A 17,371-nucleotide genomic window follows, 5' to 3' on the forward strand; every position below is an offset into this window, starting at 1 on the left:
TCTTTTAATAGTCTTTCTTTTCGCTATCCTGATAGAACACAAAATTGATTACAGGAATTATGCAGTTAAGTTATAAATCCTTTGAAAACAAATGCAAAGCTTTACTCTTTTTCCTATAATCCAAACTACTTTCTAAAAATTATTAATTCATGATTTTTTAAAAATCTTATATTGTAGAACTAGTTCTTGACACCCTTCCCAATTGTAATGCTTTTAGCTGGTGCTCACCATTTGAATTGGTGTGTAGATAAACGAAGCACGAAGATGGAACATTTTGTGGAACTGAGGTGATAAGATAGGACTTTCAGTTAGTCTTTTGCTCATAAAATAGTTATCATTTAAAACCAGTAAAATGTTTAGAGGGCATTTCCCATGGATTAAGATTTCAGATCTCAGAGGAGCAGTTTTGATTTCGTTTTCCCCCAAAAAGGTTGTAGAATTATTGCATTTTCCACCTATATTTCTGTAGCACTTATGTCCCTTCTGCTCATATTTTTGACTCCTACCACAGATATTGATTATTTCTGGAATGTGACTCTGAAAGGAGTTACTTAAGGAAGGGAATCACTATGGATTACAAATCATCCTAATGTTTCTGTAAAGATTTCCATTTGAGTTTGAGTTTAGAGTGTGATTTCCTTTTACTGTTTCTGACTCAGTTTAAGATGCTACCAGAATTATTTCAAGACGATGAGAAGGCCATCAGCCCAACCTCAGCCACCTCTTCAGGGCGCACGCCTCTCACCCGCACCCTTTCAAAGCCCACCAAAGGCAGACCAGGCCAGACGGCCAAAGAGCACAAGAAAACAGTGGGGCACCAGGTGAGTTCAGGGAGCCGCCGCTGCGGTGCTGCTTCCCTCTGGCTCAACTGGAGCCTCGGGTCTTCTTTTGTCAGCCTCCCAGGTGGGGTCCTCAGGTGACAAGAGGCTGGAGTGCTCACTCTGAGAATGTGGAACTCTGTCCATTCATTCCTCCATACTTGTCCTCTCATATCATAGACCCGTGGCTGCAGAAGCTTTGCCCAAAATCATTTTTTCTACATTTTAGTTCTTCTAGTGCTTATCTTCCCTCACAAACCACTGCTGCCTTTGTTTTGGTCTCTGGCTGTTTCCTCTCTAGAGTTGTACAACTCCTTCAGCCCAGGAACCCCGCCCCCTCATTTCTGATGTCTTGTGCACCCGGGGTCGGGGGAAACATGGCACACAAGCTTTGTGCCCGAATAAGGGCTCAGCCTTGGGCAGGAGACTGAGTGCCAGTCAGTTTGTTTGCCGGAGGAGACAAGAAGCAGGGCCCGACACGGGCCCACAGCCCTCAGTATCATCCCGTGTCCCGAAAGGTAACCCCAGCCTGGCTGTACTCTCAGATTCTCCCCCTCATTTCCTATCCTTTTTTGAAGTCATCTGCTACTTTTTTCAGTATTGTACAGCAAAATTCCCACTATACATGATTAAATGACCTTAATATCCTTAAAGCAAGGTTGTATTTTTAGTCAAAGTTTTGAGTGTACACCAGAAAGCCACAGAAATTTGTATTAAAAGTGTGGGGGGGCGGAATGTGTGTGGAAGAGTGAACTCTAATATAATAATAATGATGATGTGTCCAAATAGGTTCATCAGCTGTAACAAATATACCACTGTGGTGGGGAAAGTTGATGATGGGGAGGCCACGCCTGTGCCAGGGCAGAGGGTATGTGGGAAGTTACTGTGTCTTCTGTCTGACTTTGCTGTAAGCCTTAAACCACTCTAAGAAAATAAAGTCTATTTTAAAGGGTCTGGGGGAGAGGGAAAATTAAGAATGTCACAGAGTAAGCATGTGAATGCTAGGGTTTAAGGAAATTTGAACCGAAAGCCCTAGCAGCTCTACTACCTGGGGCTGGTCAGGCTCACAGGCGGCCAAGTCATCTCCATTAGCGCCATTAGAAGAAAAGTTTAGGTTGTTTTATGTCATCTTTGACTCTGACAAACCTTGATGCACCTTTCTGCTCTTTTTTATGCAGTTCCGAAACTCCCTCCACCTGCTTATGGAGACCCTGAATGCCACTACCCCTCACTATGTGCGCTGTATCAAGCCTAACGACTTCAAGTTCCCATTCACGTAAGTATTTCTCAACTGCTGAATTTAAAAGAATCCATATCTTGTAAGGATTGTCAAACCGGCAGCTGGGAAAAAAATACGTGAGTAAATCTTCATGTCTTGTAGAAGAAATAGTTAATAGAATTTTTTTCAGTTTTTGTTCCCTTTTAAGAGTTTGAGAACAGGGACTTCCCTGGTGGTCCAGTGGCCAAGACTCCATGCTCCCACTTGTTGGGGCCTGGATTCAGTTCTTGGTCAGGGAACTAAGATCCACAGGCCATGCAGTGTAGACCACCCCCACCCCCAACCCTGAAAAAAGTGAGAACAAATTAGCAGCTGGCCTTATGACAATTTTAAACATTTGAGGTCAACCACACATTTCTAGTTCTACTTTCTATTTTGAATTTACTTCAGTTTAAGACCTTTTTGGTTAATTTGGGCTTCAGTTAAAACCAGAGCTGGGTGAGATAAGGTTGCTTTAGCAAAGGCTCACAGTCATCCCTGCTGCTTTTCAACTGTTGAAAGCATCAGAGGAGTCTGCTTTTTACCATGCATCTTGTCCTTCATCAATATCATACATGAGAGGAAGTTTTTTCCAAAACAGAAATATTTCTCTAATTTTGAAGGTAATGCATGCACATTGTAAAAACAATTTTCAGGAAATATAAAACAGTATAAAAGTAAATGAAAAAGCATTTCATTATACCTAGAGAGGTAATAAGTATTAACTGACATAGATCTTGATCAGTCCTTCCCTGCTCTGTGTGTGTTTCTGTGAAAGAGAGACACATTAATAAGAGAGAAGGAATCATGCTGTAACTGCTGTTTTACTTCACTTTCAACTTAATAAATTGTGAGTGTTTTCCATGTTTATAAATACAAATCGTTGTCACCATTTTAAGGCTACGTCATATCCCATTATAGAGACATACCATCATTTATTTAAGTTATTCCCTGTTGATGGCCATTTGGGTTATTCCTTGGCTATGATAAACATCTTTTCCCAAACATTTCTGTATATTTGCCTGCCTGAATATCTCCTTAGACTACTGTATTTCTAGAACAGGAATTTGTGGGTCAAAGATAAGGCACCCTTCCCAAACACTGTAATAACTCCCACTCTACACCTTGTGCATGCTCCTGAACTATGCTCCTGCCACTCCTGCCCGCTGGAGATTCTGCCTTAGACTGCAGGGCATTTCTCAAAGACTCTTGTATTCTTCTCACTCCCAAGAAGTCTTTCTTGAGGAGGTGAGAAGCAGGAAGAAGCTTTCATGCCCTGGGCAACTCTTCTGGACAGCCCCAGGGCCCATTACCTTGAGTCAACCAACCCCATCTCCCATCACCAACAAAACACTGAGAAGACGGCACCACAGAAACCTCAGATAGGTCATTCAGGGCACAACTGGGGAGTAAGGGGAGTGATCATCCTGTAAGAAGCAGGCCTTGCTACTTCCTCTTATAGTGTCAATTTAACATTAATGTGCTGTTTATCTAGAGTGAACTGCAGCTAAGATATAAAATACTTTTTAACTGACATGGACACTTAATGATTAGTATGTATACACTGAGTTAAATAGCTTTTAGAACACTAGTAATTAACAACAACAACAAAAAAAAACTGAATGGGGCATGTTTAATTTGTTCTTCTTGTTAAAGAAATCTTCAGAGCTGGCCAGTCTTTATTCTCGGGTAGCTCTGTATGGTGAACTAAAGAATTATGAGACCAACTAGTCGGGCCAAGGCGTGTAATGAGCACTGCACAGTACAGAGGAGCTTGGGCTTTTTAAATATGCTCAGTGGTATTTCTTATGAGTTTTTGGTGTATGTTCTTACTGCTAGTAATCTTCCCCACTCTCAAAATGGAGTTTTCAATTTTGAATCAGTACTCCAACATTTGAATTTTTTTTTTCTAATTTATTCATTTGGCTCTTTACAAAAGATTTCAGTCTCTGGATTGAGGACAGTAGTTTGTGGCTAGAGCCAGACTTTTTTGTGTACTAATGATTTCCACCTTTACTCATAGGTTTGATGAGAAGAGGGCAGTGCAGCAGCTGAGAGCATGCGGTGTCCTGGAAACCATTCGGATCAGCGCAGCAGGTTTCCCCTCTCGGTGGGCCTGGCAGCTTTCAAATACAAGGGATCCTCATGGGGGAGGTTCCTGCTGCCTTAGATAAGCTGACATGAGTCTCTTTTCATAGGTGGACTTACCAAGAATTTTTCAGCCGCTATCGGGTCCTAATGAAGCAAAAAGATGTGCTAAGTGACAGAAAGCAAACATGCAAGAATGTTTTAGAGAAACTGATAGTGGTAAGAAAGATTTTCACTCATCTGTATCTGAACAGATGTTTGCCAAAGGCCTTGTGATTATAACCTGTACAAGTCCTAGGGGTGTCCAAATAGCACTAATTCAATGAATTCAGGAGTGGGAGCGGGGAGAGGTACACTGTCTTGGAGTTCGAGGCTCCCTGTCTCTACGATGGAAGGACTAGTGAGGACAACAGCCCAGTATCAAGAAACAGGATGGTGAGGCCTGAGCCTAGACTTCAGATGCATTCTTTTTAGAACTGGATCATTTTCAATAAAAATTTACTGAGTACTTACTTAAGAAAGACACCAGGCCAAATGCTGTGTGATTAAGAAAAAATAAGTCTTATCCTCAGGTAACATAGTATGTCTTCTAAATCAATGCATTTTAAAGACAAGTATAATATACCTTAGTGTCTATGAAATGCTGAATGAATGAGAGAAGAAATCAGAGGAAGACAAAGCCACTTCTGCTGTGGGGAGGAGACATGTATTTTGAGTCAGGCCCTGAAAGGTGGGTAAGACTGTGTAAACCTGGAAGGAGACTATCCTAGTAGGGAGCAAAGAACGTGGAAGCAGGAAAGCATAGTTTTCTCAAAAAAACAATACAGTAGGATTTTTGTTTTTGCAGTAAAAAATTGGTGCCTGGGAAGTAAGGAATTCGTTAGGAAATCGGGGTTGATGTTTGAAGGATCTTGCCTACCAAGCTAAGGCATTTGCAGACCTTAGAATGCATCAGAGTCACCTACAAGACTTGTTACACTACAGATTGCCAGGCCCCACCTCCAGAATTTCTGATTTGGTCGTCTGGGATGCGCCCAATAATTTGCATTTCTATCAAGTTCCCAGTGATGCTGATGCTGGTTTGAGGACTACACTTGGATAGCCACTGATGTATGCTGTGGAGAATTTAAGATTCATGAAATGTTTTTTAAAGAATATTATATTTTCACTTATTTGACATTAGGTTGGATGGATTAACTCACTTTGAAGTAATTAGTAATAATTACTAGCTATTAATTAGATGTAATATCTCTTCTCTGGTAATAATTTTTTTTTTTTTCTTGAAATAGCTTAGGCCACTTTCCTGGTGATGTGTAAAAGAATTGGGTCCATTTTGAATTTGGCCCAAGTCCTTTCTAGGGAATGAAGAGCAGAAAGTAGGGACAGTCATCCCACACCAGCTTCCTCCCCTAGACCTCTCCCGGCTGAACTTTGGGACCACAAGGCAGAGGAGGGCAGGCTTGGGGAGCAGGGAGAGGGGAGCTGAGATGAGATGGGGCTGGGAAAGGGAACCACTTACTAGCTTTTCCAGCTAGCTTCCTTTGTAAGATTTATTGATTTAAACTGAAGTAGTTTTAGATGTATGTGATTTCCTATTTTCTCTTTTCATGTACAAGATAGGAAATATTTGCTTACAGTGAAAAGTTATTTTCTCTGTTTTCACTTTGAATTTTACATCACAATATTGATTGTTACAAATAAACTCTCCTCTTTCAACGTGAGATGTTTAATAAATCACATGATTTTGAATAGTTGGATCAGAATGTAATAAACCAAAAATAGTATGCCTATCTATCTGTGTTTACTGCTCAACTTTGCTTATAATCAGAAGTCAGTGAGCATTATAAATGATTATATTTTTGAAATTTGTAGACAGACTTACTATTGATAAAACCAAGAGATAACTGTTGAGAAACTTAACTCTTAACATGAATATGCAGCATTTTTAATCTTTTTGTTTTTATTTTGTATGTATTACTTCCTGCCTTTTTCTTCACACTGGTGTTTTTGTCCCTTCAGCTTTCTCATGGAACTTACAGCCCGATGTAATCCTTACAGCCCGGGTCAGTCAGAGGGAGTGTCAGCATCTCCATTTCCTTGAGATATTTAAAATACAAACAAGCAAATAGTAGCTGCCTATAACCCACAACCAAGTTTTGGGCTTCAGATAATAATTCCAGGTAGACTAATTCTGGAAAATAACTCTTAAACTGCAGTTTTCCTTAAAGTCCCTTCTATTCGCTCAACTTGCCTAGGATCAAAAAGCTGGCTCCATTAGATACTTGTGATGTAGCCCAAGATTTAGCTAATAGTTTCATCCCTTTACTGATACTGCTTTTAGACTTTTTTTTTTTTTTCTCTTTAAAATTCACTTATTTGGTCATCATTTCTACTTCTGAGTATACAGTTTCTTCCAAATACAGGACAAGGACAAATACCAGTTTGGGAAGACAAAGATCTTTTTCCGGGCTGGTCAAGTGGCCTACCTAGAAAAATTGAGGGCAGACAAGCTGAGGGCTGCCTGCATCCGGATCCAGAAGACGATCCGAGGGTGGCTGCTGCGGAAGAAGTACCTGCGCATGCGCAAGGCTGCCATCACTGTGCAGAGATATGTGCGAGGCCACCAGGCCCGATGGTATGTGTCCTGGTGGCGTGTACACGCTTGCTCAGGGGCAGCCAAGATTGGAGAGTGCATCTGACTTATTGTCTAAGCTAGGACAGTTTGGGGTGGGGTGGTCACCCTACCACTCAAGGCAGTTCAGTTCAGTCGCTGAGTCGTGTCCAACTCTTTAAGACCCCAGGAACCGCAGCACACCAGGCCTCCCTGTCCATCACCAACTCCCAGAGTTTACCCAAACTCATGTCCATTGAATCGGTGATGCCATCCAACCATCTCATCCTCTATCATCCCCTTCTCCTCCTGCCTTCAATCTTTCCCAGCATCAGGGTCTTTTCAAATGAGTCAGCTCTTCGCATCAGGTGGCCAAAGTATTGGAGTTTCAACTTCAACATCAGTCCTTCCAATGGACACTCAGGACTGATCTCCTTTAGGATAGACTGGTTTAATCTCCTTGCAGTCCAAGGGACTCTCAAGAGGCTTCTCCAACACCACAGTTCAAAAGCATCAATTCTTTGGTGCTCAGCTTTCTTTATAGTCCAACTCTCACATCCACTCAAGGCAACACCTTACCTTTTCTTAGTTCCAAGGAATTAACTCATAAGACAGTTAAATAGAATATAATTTCACTCACCTTTAGGAATCAGATTGAACCTCAAAAAAAATTACAAATTACTGTCTACTCATGTCCTCAGTATTTATTTTTTATACGTTTATGTTGGGCTTCCCTGGTGGCTCAGCTGGTAAAGAATCTGCCTGCAGTGTGGGAGACCTGGGTTCAATCCCTGGGTTGGGAAATCCCCTGGAGAAGGGAAGGGCTACCCACTCCAATATTCTGGCCTGGAGAATTCCATGGACTGTGTAGTCCATTGGGTTGCAAAGAGTCAGACACTAAGCGACTTTCACTTTCACTTTTAATGGACTTGAAGAAATCATCTGTAAATCAGGACAATCATGAATATAACCTGTTAAAAATGCTTCCATTGAGGTGTTTTTAGGAGCAATAAGCTGAGAACTGTAGAAAAGAATTAACTGACATGTGATTACATATTAGGATAATTTTAATTTAGAGCTATCAGAAGACATGAATTAATGATAAAAAAAAACTTATGCCCAAGTAAATAGATTGAGAAAAAACATCATGTGTTCACAATAGATAGAGCTCAGGAAGCTGGTGATAAGTAGGTATGGTATTACTGTGTAAACTGGTCTGCTATGTAAAGGGTACATAGCCTGGGGTAATAAGCACAGTCCTAAAAGGAATAAACCTTTATGACCTTTAACTTCTTTATTGTAAAATCGAGTGATATGGGACAGCCTACATTTTAGGGTTAGGTAAGGTTCATTTGAGATAACAGATGGACAGGTATTCGGGGCTCATAAACTAACTACAAATATAAGAAATATAAATGTTGATTTAACATGTATGTTATTAGAATAATCAATGGAAGTACTACTTATTATGGCAAGACATTGGTGCTTTCATCCTCTACAAAATGTGTTCCTGGGTTTTTCTGACTACTGACAACTCGCCACTCTTTCTCTCCCAGCTATGCTAAGTTCCTGCGCAGAACCAAGGCAGCCACTATCATTCAGAAGTACTGGCGCATGTATGTAGCTCGCCGGAGATACAAGATCACGCGAACTGCCACAATTGTCCTTCAGTCTTATTTGCGAGGCTACTTGGCCAGAAATAGGTATCACAAGGTGAGGCATTGTTTTCAACTTTTTTATTCATCCCATTAATGTTAATCAAGTCCCACGTCTGTACAAAGTGCCACAGGCCCTCCTATGGATGTAGGACTTGTATGGAAACAAGGAAGATCCCCTGGAGAAGGGATAGGCTACCCACTCCAATATTCTTGGGCTTCCCTTGTGGCTCACCTGGTAAAGAATTCACCTGCAATGTGGGAGACCTGGGTTCAATCCCTGGTTTGGGAAGATCCCCTGGAGAAGGGAAAGGCTACCTACTCCAGTATCCTGGCCTGGAGATTTCCATGTGGTTGCAAAGAGTCAGACATGACTGAACAACTTTCACTTTCCCTTTCAACCAACAATTGAAATATATTTTAAAATATTAAATAATAAGTACATATTTATTCATTTATTAACATGACTTGGAAAAAGAAGGCTTACCTTTTTATTCCCTTTGCATATGTAATTTGGGGGGGAAAAGTGACATTTTTGTTTCCTGTGGCTGCTGTAATACATTACCACCAACAATTTCTCATTGAACTTTCTCACAGTTCTAGAGGCAAGAACTGTGAAAACAAGATGTCAGCAGAGCTACACTCCCTCCAGAAGCTATGGGGGGAGGACCCTTTCCTTGCCTCTTCTAATGCTGGAGGCCACCACTATTCCTTATACTTTTGTGCCCATATCACTCCAAGCCCTGCCTCCATCTTCATTCACATCATCTTCTCTCTGTGTCTAACTTTACTTCCTTTTGTCTGTCTCTTTTGAGAACACTTGTGATGGATTTGGGTCCCGCCTAGATAATCCAGGATAATCTCTCCATCTCAAGATCCTTAACTTAATTATACCTTCAAAGACCCTTTCCCCAAATAAGGTAACATTTACAGATTCATGGAGGAATCTAGGGGTCTTTATTCAGCTAATTATGGTGAGCTTTGAATAGCTAAAGTATATAACAGATGAACAGAAGATTAAGAATGAAACAAATTTGGAAGAATTTACCATGGTAAAGTGAAATCAAATGTAATATCAATGTAGTTAAAGTTGTATTAACTGGAGTATGATCCTATAGAAATATTTGACAAGTAAGCTTTATGTCTAGCACTAATCATTATGACTAGAGATAGTGGATCACCAGATTAGTCTTACCTAATCATCACTTCTAACAATATATGGTCTGGTCAATGAACATTTTTTCTCTCTTTTATTTCAGCAAGGTTTTGAGTCTGTTCTTTAGGTTCGTCCACCTTATTAGAACTGACTGAAATGTGTTCCTTTTCATGGCTGAGTAGTATTCCATTGTATATATGTACCACAGCTTCTTTATCCATTCATCTGTTGATCGACATGTAGGTTGCTTCCATGTTCTAGCTATTGTAAATAGTGCTACAATGAACATTGGGGTACATGTGTCTTTTTCAACTTTGGTTTCCTTAGGGTATATGCCTAGTAGTGGGATTGAAGGATCATATGGTGGTTTTATTCCTAGTTTTTTAAGGAATTTCCATACCATCTTCCATAGTGGCTGTATCAGTTTACATTCCCACCAGAAGTGCAAGAGGGTTCCCTTTTCTCTACACCCTCTCCAGCACCCTCTCCAGCATTTATTGTTTGTAGACTTTTTGATGATGACCATTCTAACCTGTGTGAGATGATATCTCATTTTAGTTTTGATTTGCATTTCTTTAATAATGAGCAATATTGAATGTTTTTTCATGTGTTTTTTAGCCATCTGTGTCTTCTTTGGAGAAATGTCTGTTTAGATCTTTTCCCTACTTTTTGATGGGGTTGTTTGTTTTTCTGGTATTGACTTGTATGAGCTGCTTGTATATTTTTGAAATTAATCCTTTGTTAGTTGTCATTTCCTATTTTTTTTTTTCCATTCTGAGGGTTGTCTTTTCTTCTTGCTTATAGTTTCCTTTGCTGTGCAAAAAGCCTTTACATTTAATTAGGCCCTGCTTGTTTATTTTGTTTTTATTTCTATTACTCTAGGAGGTGGGTCATAAAGGATATTGCTGTGATTTGTCCTGGAGTGTTCTGCCTATGTTTTCCTCTAAGAGTCTTATAGTTTCTGGTCTTAAATTTAAGTCTTTAATCCCTTTTGATTTTATTTTGGTGGGTGGTGTTAGGAAGTTTTCTAATTTCATTCTTTCACTCATAGCTGTCCAGTTTTCCCAGCACCACTTATTGAACGTGCTATCTTTGCCCCATTGTATATACTTGCCTCCTTTGTTAAAAATAAGGTACCCATAGATGTGTGGGTTTATCTCTGGACTTTCTATCTTGTTCCATTGGTCTATATTTCTGTTTTTGTGCCAGTACCATACTGTCTTGATGACTGTAGCTTTGTAGTTTAGTCTGGAGACTGTTCTTTAGAACATATTCTGAATAAGCCAGAAATACCCTGATGCTGGAAAGATTGAAGGCCGGAGGAGAAGGGGGTGACAGAGGATGAGATGGTTGGATGGCATCATGGACTCAATGGACATGAGTTTGAGTAAACTCCAGGAGTTGGTGATGGACAGGGAGGCCTGGTGTGCTGCAGTCCACGGGGTCACAAAGAGTCGGACATGACTGAGCGACTGAACTAAACTGAACAGTCTAGATCTTGGAGCCCTTTGGGCATTGTTAGAAGGAGAGTCAGTTGAGTGATATAGGACATTTCTCTAATCATAGGCAGTATGTGGGCTTGCCCTGGACCCTATTCATGTATGTATTTTACTTTCTTAATTTAAATTAATTTTAGACAACAAAGAAACATGGAAAGCTAATGAGGCTTGAATGAACATATTTAAATAGCTGTGCTTTGAAGAAAATTTGAAGACAGTTTCTCCAGGTCTTTCTGCCCATGCCTGCTTTATGGTTAGGTGTTCTTTCTTTTCAAGCATGAGCTTTCAAGGGAAGGTAAAGCCTTATTAAACTTGACCTATTAGATACGCCAAACTGGTTACTCCCCTGTTTTCCTCAGTACTGTCTTTGGGAACATCTGAACTGGGGTTTGAGGCTATTGGTTAGCAGTAGAAGTCTCTAGCGAGCTTAGCTCCCACTGTGACTGGACCTAGTGAGGGTACCAGCTTAGAGACTAGTTTATGTGTAGGCCATTGGGACCCCCTTAGTGATCCTTCTAGCTGTGATTCAAATCTCAGCCTCCCCTTCTCCAGCTTTGAGAGGTCTTAAAGTGAAAGCAAGTGTTATTTAATGCCTCTGACTCACTCATGGAAATGAGATTGAGAATGGAAGCTCTAATTATATACCATTTCCATTTGACTGAAATTACAGAAATGGACCAATGTCTGAAGTTACATGGGAGAAGGAAATTGAATAGGAAAATTGGCATTAATAGCTTTGCCACTGTGTGCTGCTTGAGTTTTTTTTTTAATTCTGAAAGCCTTCAGTTTGCCATCACTGAGTTTTACCCAGTTTGTCACTAGTCATCCAGATAGACAGGGGCTTCCCTCAGGATTCTGACGTTGAGTGAGAGCAAAAGCCCTGCCTCACTGCAGCGTGATGCATGGTGACTGCACTTTGTGGGAACTGAAGGCTACCTTGGCATTAGGAAAACAGCCCAAAGGTGCAGTCTTGAGTTAGCTGAAGACACTTATATAGGTCTCTGAAACACCTATGTTTATTTTGCTGTTGTTTAGTTGCTAAGTCATGTCTGACTCTTTTGGGGGACCCCATAGACTGTAGCCTGCAAGGCTCCTCTGTCCAGGGGAATTTTCAGGCAATAATATTGGAATGGGTTGCCATTTCCTTCTCCAGAGGATCTTCATGACATAGGGATCGAACCCACATCTCCTGCTTAGCAGGCTGATTCTTTACCATGGAGCCACCGGGGAAACCCATGTTTATTTTGTATTTGATGACTTTAAACACAACCACTTATTTCTTTTGTATCATCTGGGATGGCACATGATTTCATTATTTTTCTCAGCTACATATCCTAAAAATAGGAACTGTTTTTTCAATGATCTTACCAAATTGCTACTATCTGAAGAGACTGTTTCAGAGATTTTTTACACATTTAAAAAAAGTTTCATGAAAGGTATATTGTATCCCTTTATCATAATCACTAGTGAGTACTTAAGTGAATACATTGGAACATTCATATCACACAAGTTCAGTTCAGTCACTCAGTCATGTCTGACTCTTTACGACTCCATGAACCACAGCACGCCAGGCCTCCCTGTCCATCACCAACTGCCAGAGTCTACCTAAATCCATGTCCATTGAGTCGGTGATACCATCCAACCATCTCATCCTCTGTTGTTCCCTTCTCCTCCTGCCCTCAATCTTTCCGAGCATCAGGGTCTTTTCAAATGTGTCAGCTCTTCGCATCAGGTGGCCAAAGTATTGGAGTTTCAGCTTCAACATCAGTCCTTCCGTCCTTCCAATGAACGCCCAGGACTGATTTCCTTTAAGATGGACTGGTTGGATCTCCTTGCAGTCCAAAGGATTCTCAAGAGTCTTCTCCAACACCACAGTTCAAAAGCATCAATTCTTCAGCACTCAGCTTTCTTTATAGTCCAATTCTCACATCCATACATGACCACTGGAAAAACCATAGCCTTTACTAGACAGACCTTGGTTGACAAACTAATGTCTGCTTTTTAATATACTGTCTAGGTTGTTCATAACTTTCCTTCCAAGGAGTAAGCGTCTTTTAATTTCACGGCTGCAATCACCATCTGCAGTGATTTTGGAGCCCCCAAAAATAAAGTCAGCCACTGTTTCCACTGTTTCCCCATCTATTTGCCATTTTATAAGATCATAGTTTTGAAAGGACCTCAAAGTCTTGCTAGTTCAACCCTTCCTAAAATCTAAGAATTTTCCCATCATTCCTGGAAATTATTTGCACAATCTCTGCTTGATGGTCATTAGTGACAAGAGATTTACATCATAAGGATGAATGAGTGTTTATCAGTTTAGGGGAATATCTTTTTTTAAGAAAACACAATATAAAATTAATATCTGTTTACTTTATCTTTCTTTTAGCTTTCCTTTTAAAGTTCTATCCCTACTACCTTTGAACCCCATGTGTGGGTTTGTGCTACATTTGTAAAGCAATGGGAAATCCTCACTAGAGTGGTATTCCTCAAAAATGGCAAATGAGAGAATCATTTTTTTTGTTGTTTCTGGGGGAAAAATCAATAAATTAATAATAAACTTTGCAGTACCCTAAGTGTTGGCTTCTATAGCCTGCTTACCAACCATACCCTATATCCTCAAGCCAGAGACCTAATGCACAGTGATGTGGACCCAGCAGTAAGGGTAGTGGGTAAATCTATTTTACTAGCACATAATTCACAGGGTATCAAGCTCTGTTTATTTTCTGAAGGATAACTGATTGCTTTTAGAAATCATGTAGTTATAAGAAACCTAATGCATTTTTCTTTCTTTTTAGATTAGTTTTCTATTTAGTAATCTGGTGTCTTTAATTTTGATGGCGCTTATGTGTATACTCTGTTTATCATCATACATAGACATGTAATCCCACATATGACATGTGGATGTAATACATGTTTTATATATGTTTCTCAAATTGCCTTTTAAAGATTATATTTCAATCATCTTTTAAAATAATTGGTGCCTCCATATATTTGTGATAAGTACACTCCACATAATACATGGTTGCTTCAGCTTTTCCAGTGGCTTTCCCTTTAGTTAATGTGTGGTTCTCAGACTGCATCCATAGGTTGATAGAGTTGAAATTGAGTGTAGTCCAGGGTCTGACATTACTTGCACCTACCCTTCTCTCCAGATACTCCGTGAACACAAAGCAGTCATCATTCAGAAATGGGTCCGTGGCTGGCTGGCTCGCACCTGCTATAGGAGGAGCATCCACGCCATCATCTACCTTCAGTGCTGCTTCCGACGGATGATGGCCAAGCGTGAGCTGAAGAAACTTAAGATCGAGGCCCGCTCTGTGGAGCGCTATAAGAAGCTCCACATTGGCATGGAGAACAAGATCATGCAGCTGCAGCGCAAAGTTGATGAGCAGGTGTGTTTTGAACAGCAGTCCTAAAAATGCAGCATGCCTAATGAAATACACTGGGATTATCTCCAGCATTGTCTCCTTTTGACTTTACCTTTCAGTCTCAGCAAAAAAGTAAAATGGTAGTGACATTAATGAGCAGGCAATAGTGACAAGCTCATAGGTAAGATTATAATTTCAAGGACCAAGGCGGGAAATTGTTTTTGAGAACACAGACAGGTTTACTAGCAGTCCAAAAGGTTAGGACTGAGAATCATATTGTGCTTTATATTTTACACAGCTCTTTCATCATTATCATTCAGTTATGTGTAATGTATTGTTTCTTTTGTAGATGAGTTGTTTAGCACTGAGATGGCAAAAGAAGCAGGAAGATGTCCATGCTTCTGAGGAATCTGCAGTCTATTTGCAGAGATAACAGTTTGATTTCTTACAGATAGTTATTACCAAGTAATATTTTAGCACCTGAAAATTATATAGGTAGTTAGTGACATATAAATACTAACGATGACAAAGAAAAACAGAAAAGAGAATGAAATAAAATTCATCAGACAGGTTTTCTGAATGGGAAGAGTTTCCAGATGTTAAACAAAGAGATTTGTAAGACGTGATTTTGAGGCCGTTTTACCATTCCTATACATCACTAGCCAGCACATGGTTTTCAGTAGCACACTGATTTGTTTTTAAAAACAAATCTAGATTTTCCTATTCCTGGATTGAGAATCAGGAAAGAGAATTTAGTATGGTAACTCTCCTTGTGACTATGAGAGAATCACATCTATGTTGCTCATCTCATGTAAAACGTAAATAATTGTGTCTGTTCTCTTTTTGTATCACTAAGAGGGGACTGATTGTGTTACTTTAAATGTCACTAGTATTTTGGTTAGAGGCTATATCAGTGCTGCAGTGACACAGCATGAATATGATGAATAGGCATGGTTTTCTCACTAAGTACAATTCATGGTGTGTATATTTACTTGCTGTCACTCATGTGTGTGTTTAAAGAACAAAGACTACAAATGCCTCATGGAGAAACTGACCAATCTAGAAGGAATATACAACTCGGAGACCGAGAAACTACGAAGTGATTTAGAACGTCTTCAGCTAAGTGAAGAAGAAGCTAAGATTGCTACTGGACGGGTCCTCAGTCTGCAGGAAGAAATTGCCAAGCTACGGAAAGACCTGGAACAAACTCAGTCTGAGAAAAAATCCATTGAGGAACATGCTGATAGATACAAACAAGAAACTGAGCAGGTAGGAGCTGATGTTCATATCCTCATCTACTTCTTTCACAAAGGAGATGTGCTGCCATATTGACTTGGTTGGCCATTGTAGCTCAATGTAGTTCTCAGTTGAAGGTAAAACACACATTTCAGTCAGTTGACTGTTCATTATTAGTGTTTTTCCCCAAGGAGTTCTTCTATATATTGGATGAGTAGCTATAGGTCTTTTAGTAGAACGTTTTACTCTACTAAAAATAGAAGGAAAGCAGTATTATAAGAAGAAAATTGATGGCCAAGTACCTACTATACACTCTTTTTGTTGAATGTATAGATCTGTGTGGAGTCAGCCAGCTTAAGGTGATTAAGAAGTAAATTAAACAATAAACTGTCAATAGCTAGTAGGAATTTTTATGGAAACCTATATTAAGGCTGTTTTGAGAAGTCCACCAGAAATCCAAATGTCTACACTGGCCATAGTCAAGAACTACTATGCAAAAAATAACAACAAAACAGCTTACAGATTGACAGATGTTTCCACACTGCAAATTTGTATTAACTTATATCAAAACTTTATTAAATATAGAAAACACGAAGGCTCTCAAGAAGTAATGAGGAGTATTGTTTAAACATAAGAAAAAATACCTCAACATAAGGCTTACTGGGAAAAAGTAATAGATTTTTAGAGATCCTACTAGTATTACCATCTTTAAATGAAAACAGAGTTGACTCTGTTGGCTGTAACTACTTCTGAACCTCCACAGGAGCTTATGCAGTAAGAACCTCTGAAGGAGCTTAGACAGTTCAGGTAGGATAGTGTCACTAATAAGACTGCAATCCTTCCATGATATTCAGGATCCTGATTAAAATAAACCCATCTATATCTTCAACAGATCTTGACTCTGTGTCTGGAAACAGTTTGCCTGGTAGCCTAGTCCATAAAGAATCTGCCTGCAGTGCAGGAGACCTGGGTTCAATGCCTGGGTCGAGAACATCCCCTGGAGAAGGATTCAGTACTCTTCAGTGTTCTTGCCTGGAAAATCATATGGAGAGAGGAACTTAGCGGGCTACAGCCCCTGAGGTCACAAGAGTTAGACACAACTTAGCAACTAAACCACCATTAATATACGTTACTTTGACATGGCAAGCTTGTTCTATTGAATATATATCCAATGAGATACTTTTGAAGTTTAGGATCTGTCTTTCTCATTTTCTCTCTTTCTCAGTCTCTTTTTTCCCCATTTCCTGAGTCCCTGAAAGCTTCCAAAATTCCTTAGAAACTATAGAGTATTAACTTGATAGGGGTATTCTCTTTTCCTTTTCATAGTCAAATTCATACCTTTCTAGTTAGATAGAATAGTATACCCAAACATATTCAGATTTCTCCTTTCTTCTTGTTTTATTATCTGCAGCTTTCACAGGGATATCTATAGGCACTACCATTAAGTCTTTTAGATGGAGTGTGGTAAGAATGAAAACATTTCCCTGGGAGAGCCAGCCTTGTGGTCAGGAAAGCTGCATTGCCAGTCAGCCTGATCAAGGAGCCTAGAAGGTCCAGAGAACTGTGCTTCTTAACCAGGAATGTGTATCAGAATTGGCTGGAGAGTTTTTAAAAAGATACCTGCCCAAGCTCTGGGAGTGTGGGTCAGACACATTTATTTTGAAAAAGCACCACAGGTGATT

At 39.9% G+C, this 17,371-nt stretch overlaps 1 protein-coding gene across 5 annotated transcripts in view; it reads left to right on the forward strand.

The window, feature by feature from the left end:
* The window catches only part of MYO5A (myosin VA), a 205,274-nt gene that overhangs the window by 129,184 nt on the left and 58,719 nt on the right, over positions 1-17,371 (forward strand). For all 5 annotated transcript variants that reach the window (XM_070797537.1, XM_070797534.1, XM_070797535.1 and 2 more), the window contains 8 exons: positions 660-821; positions 1,997-2,094; positions 4,100-4,186; positions 4,275-4,383; positions 6,588-6,799; positions 8,332-8,488; positions 14,238-14,477; positions 15,474-15,722. In XM_070797537.1, the coding sequence (XP_070653638.1) occupies positions 660-821; positions 1,997-2,094; positions 4,100-4,186; positions 4,275-4,383; positions 6,588-6,799; positions 8,332-8,488; positions 14,238-14,477; positions 15,474-15,722 (1,314 nt within the window). The remainder of the gene's footprint in view (positions 1-659; positions 822-1,996; positions 2,095-4,099; positions 4,187-4,274; positions 4,384-6,587; positions 6,800-8,331; positions 8,489-14,237; positions 14,478-15,473; positions 15,723-17,371) is intronic.

This window comes from Bos indicus, chromosome 10, assembly GCF_029378745.1.
Source record: "Bos indicus isolate NIAB-ARS_2022 breed Sahiwal x Tharparkar chromosome 10, NIAB-ARS_B.indTharparkar_mat_pri_1.0, whole genome shotgun sequence".
NCBI classification, from domain to species: domain Eukaryota; kingdom Metazoa; phylum Chordata; class Mammalia; order Artiodactyla; family Bovidae; genus Bos; species Bos indicus.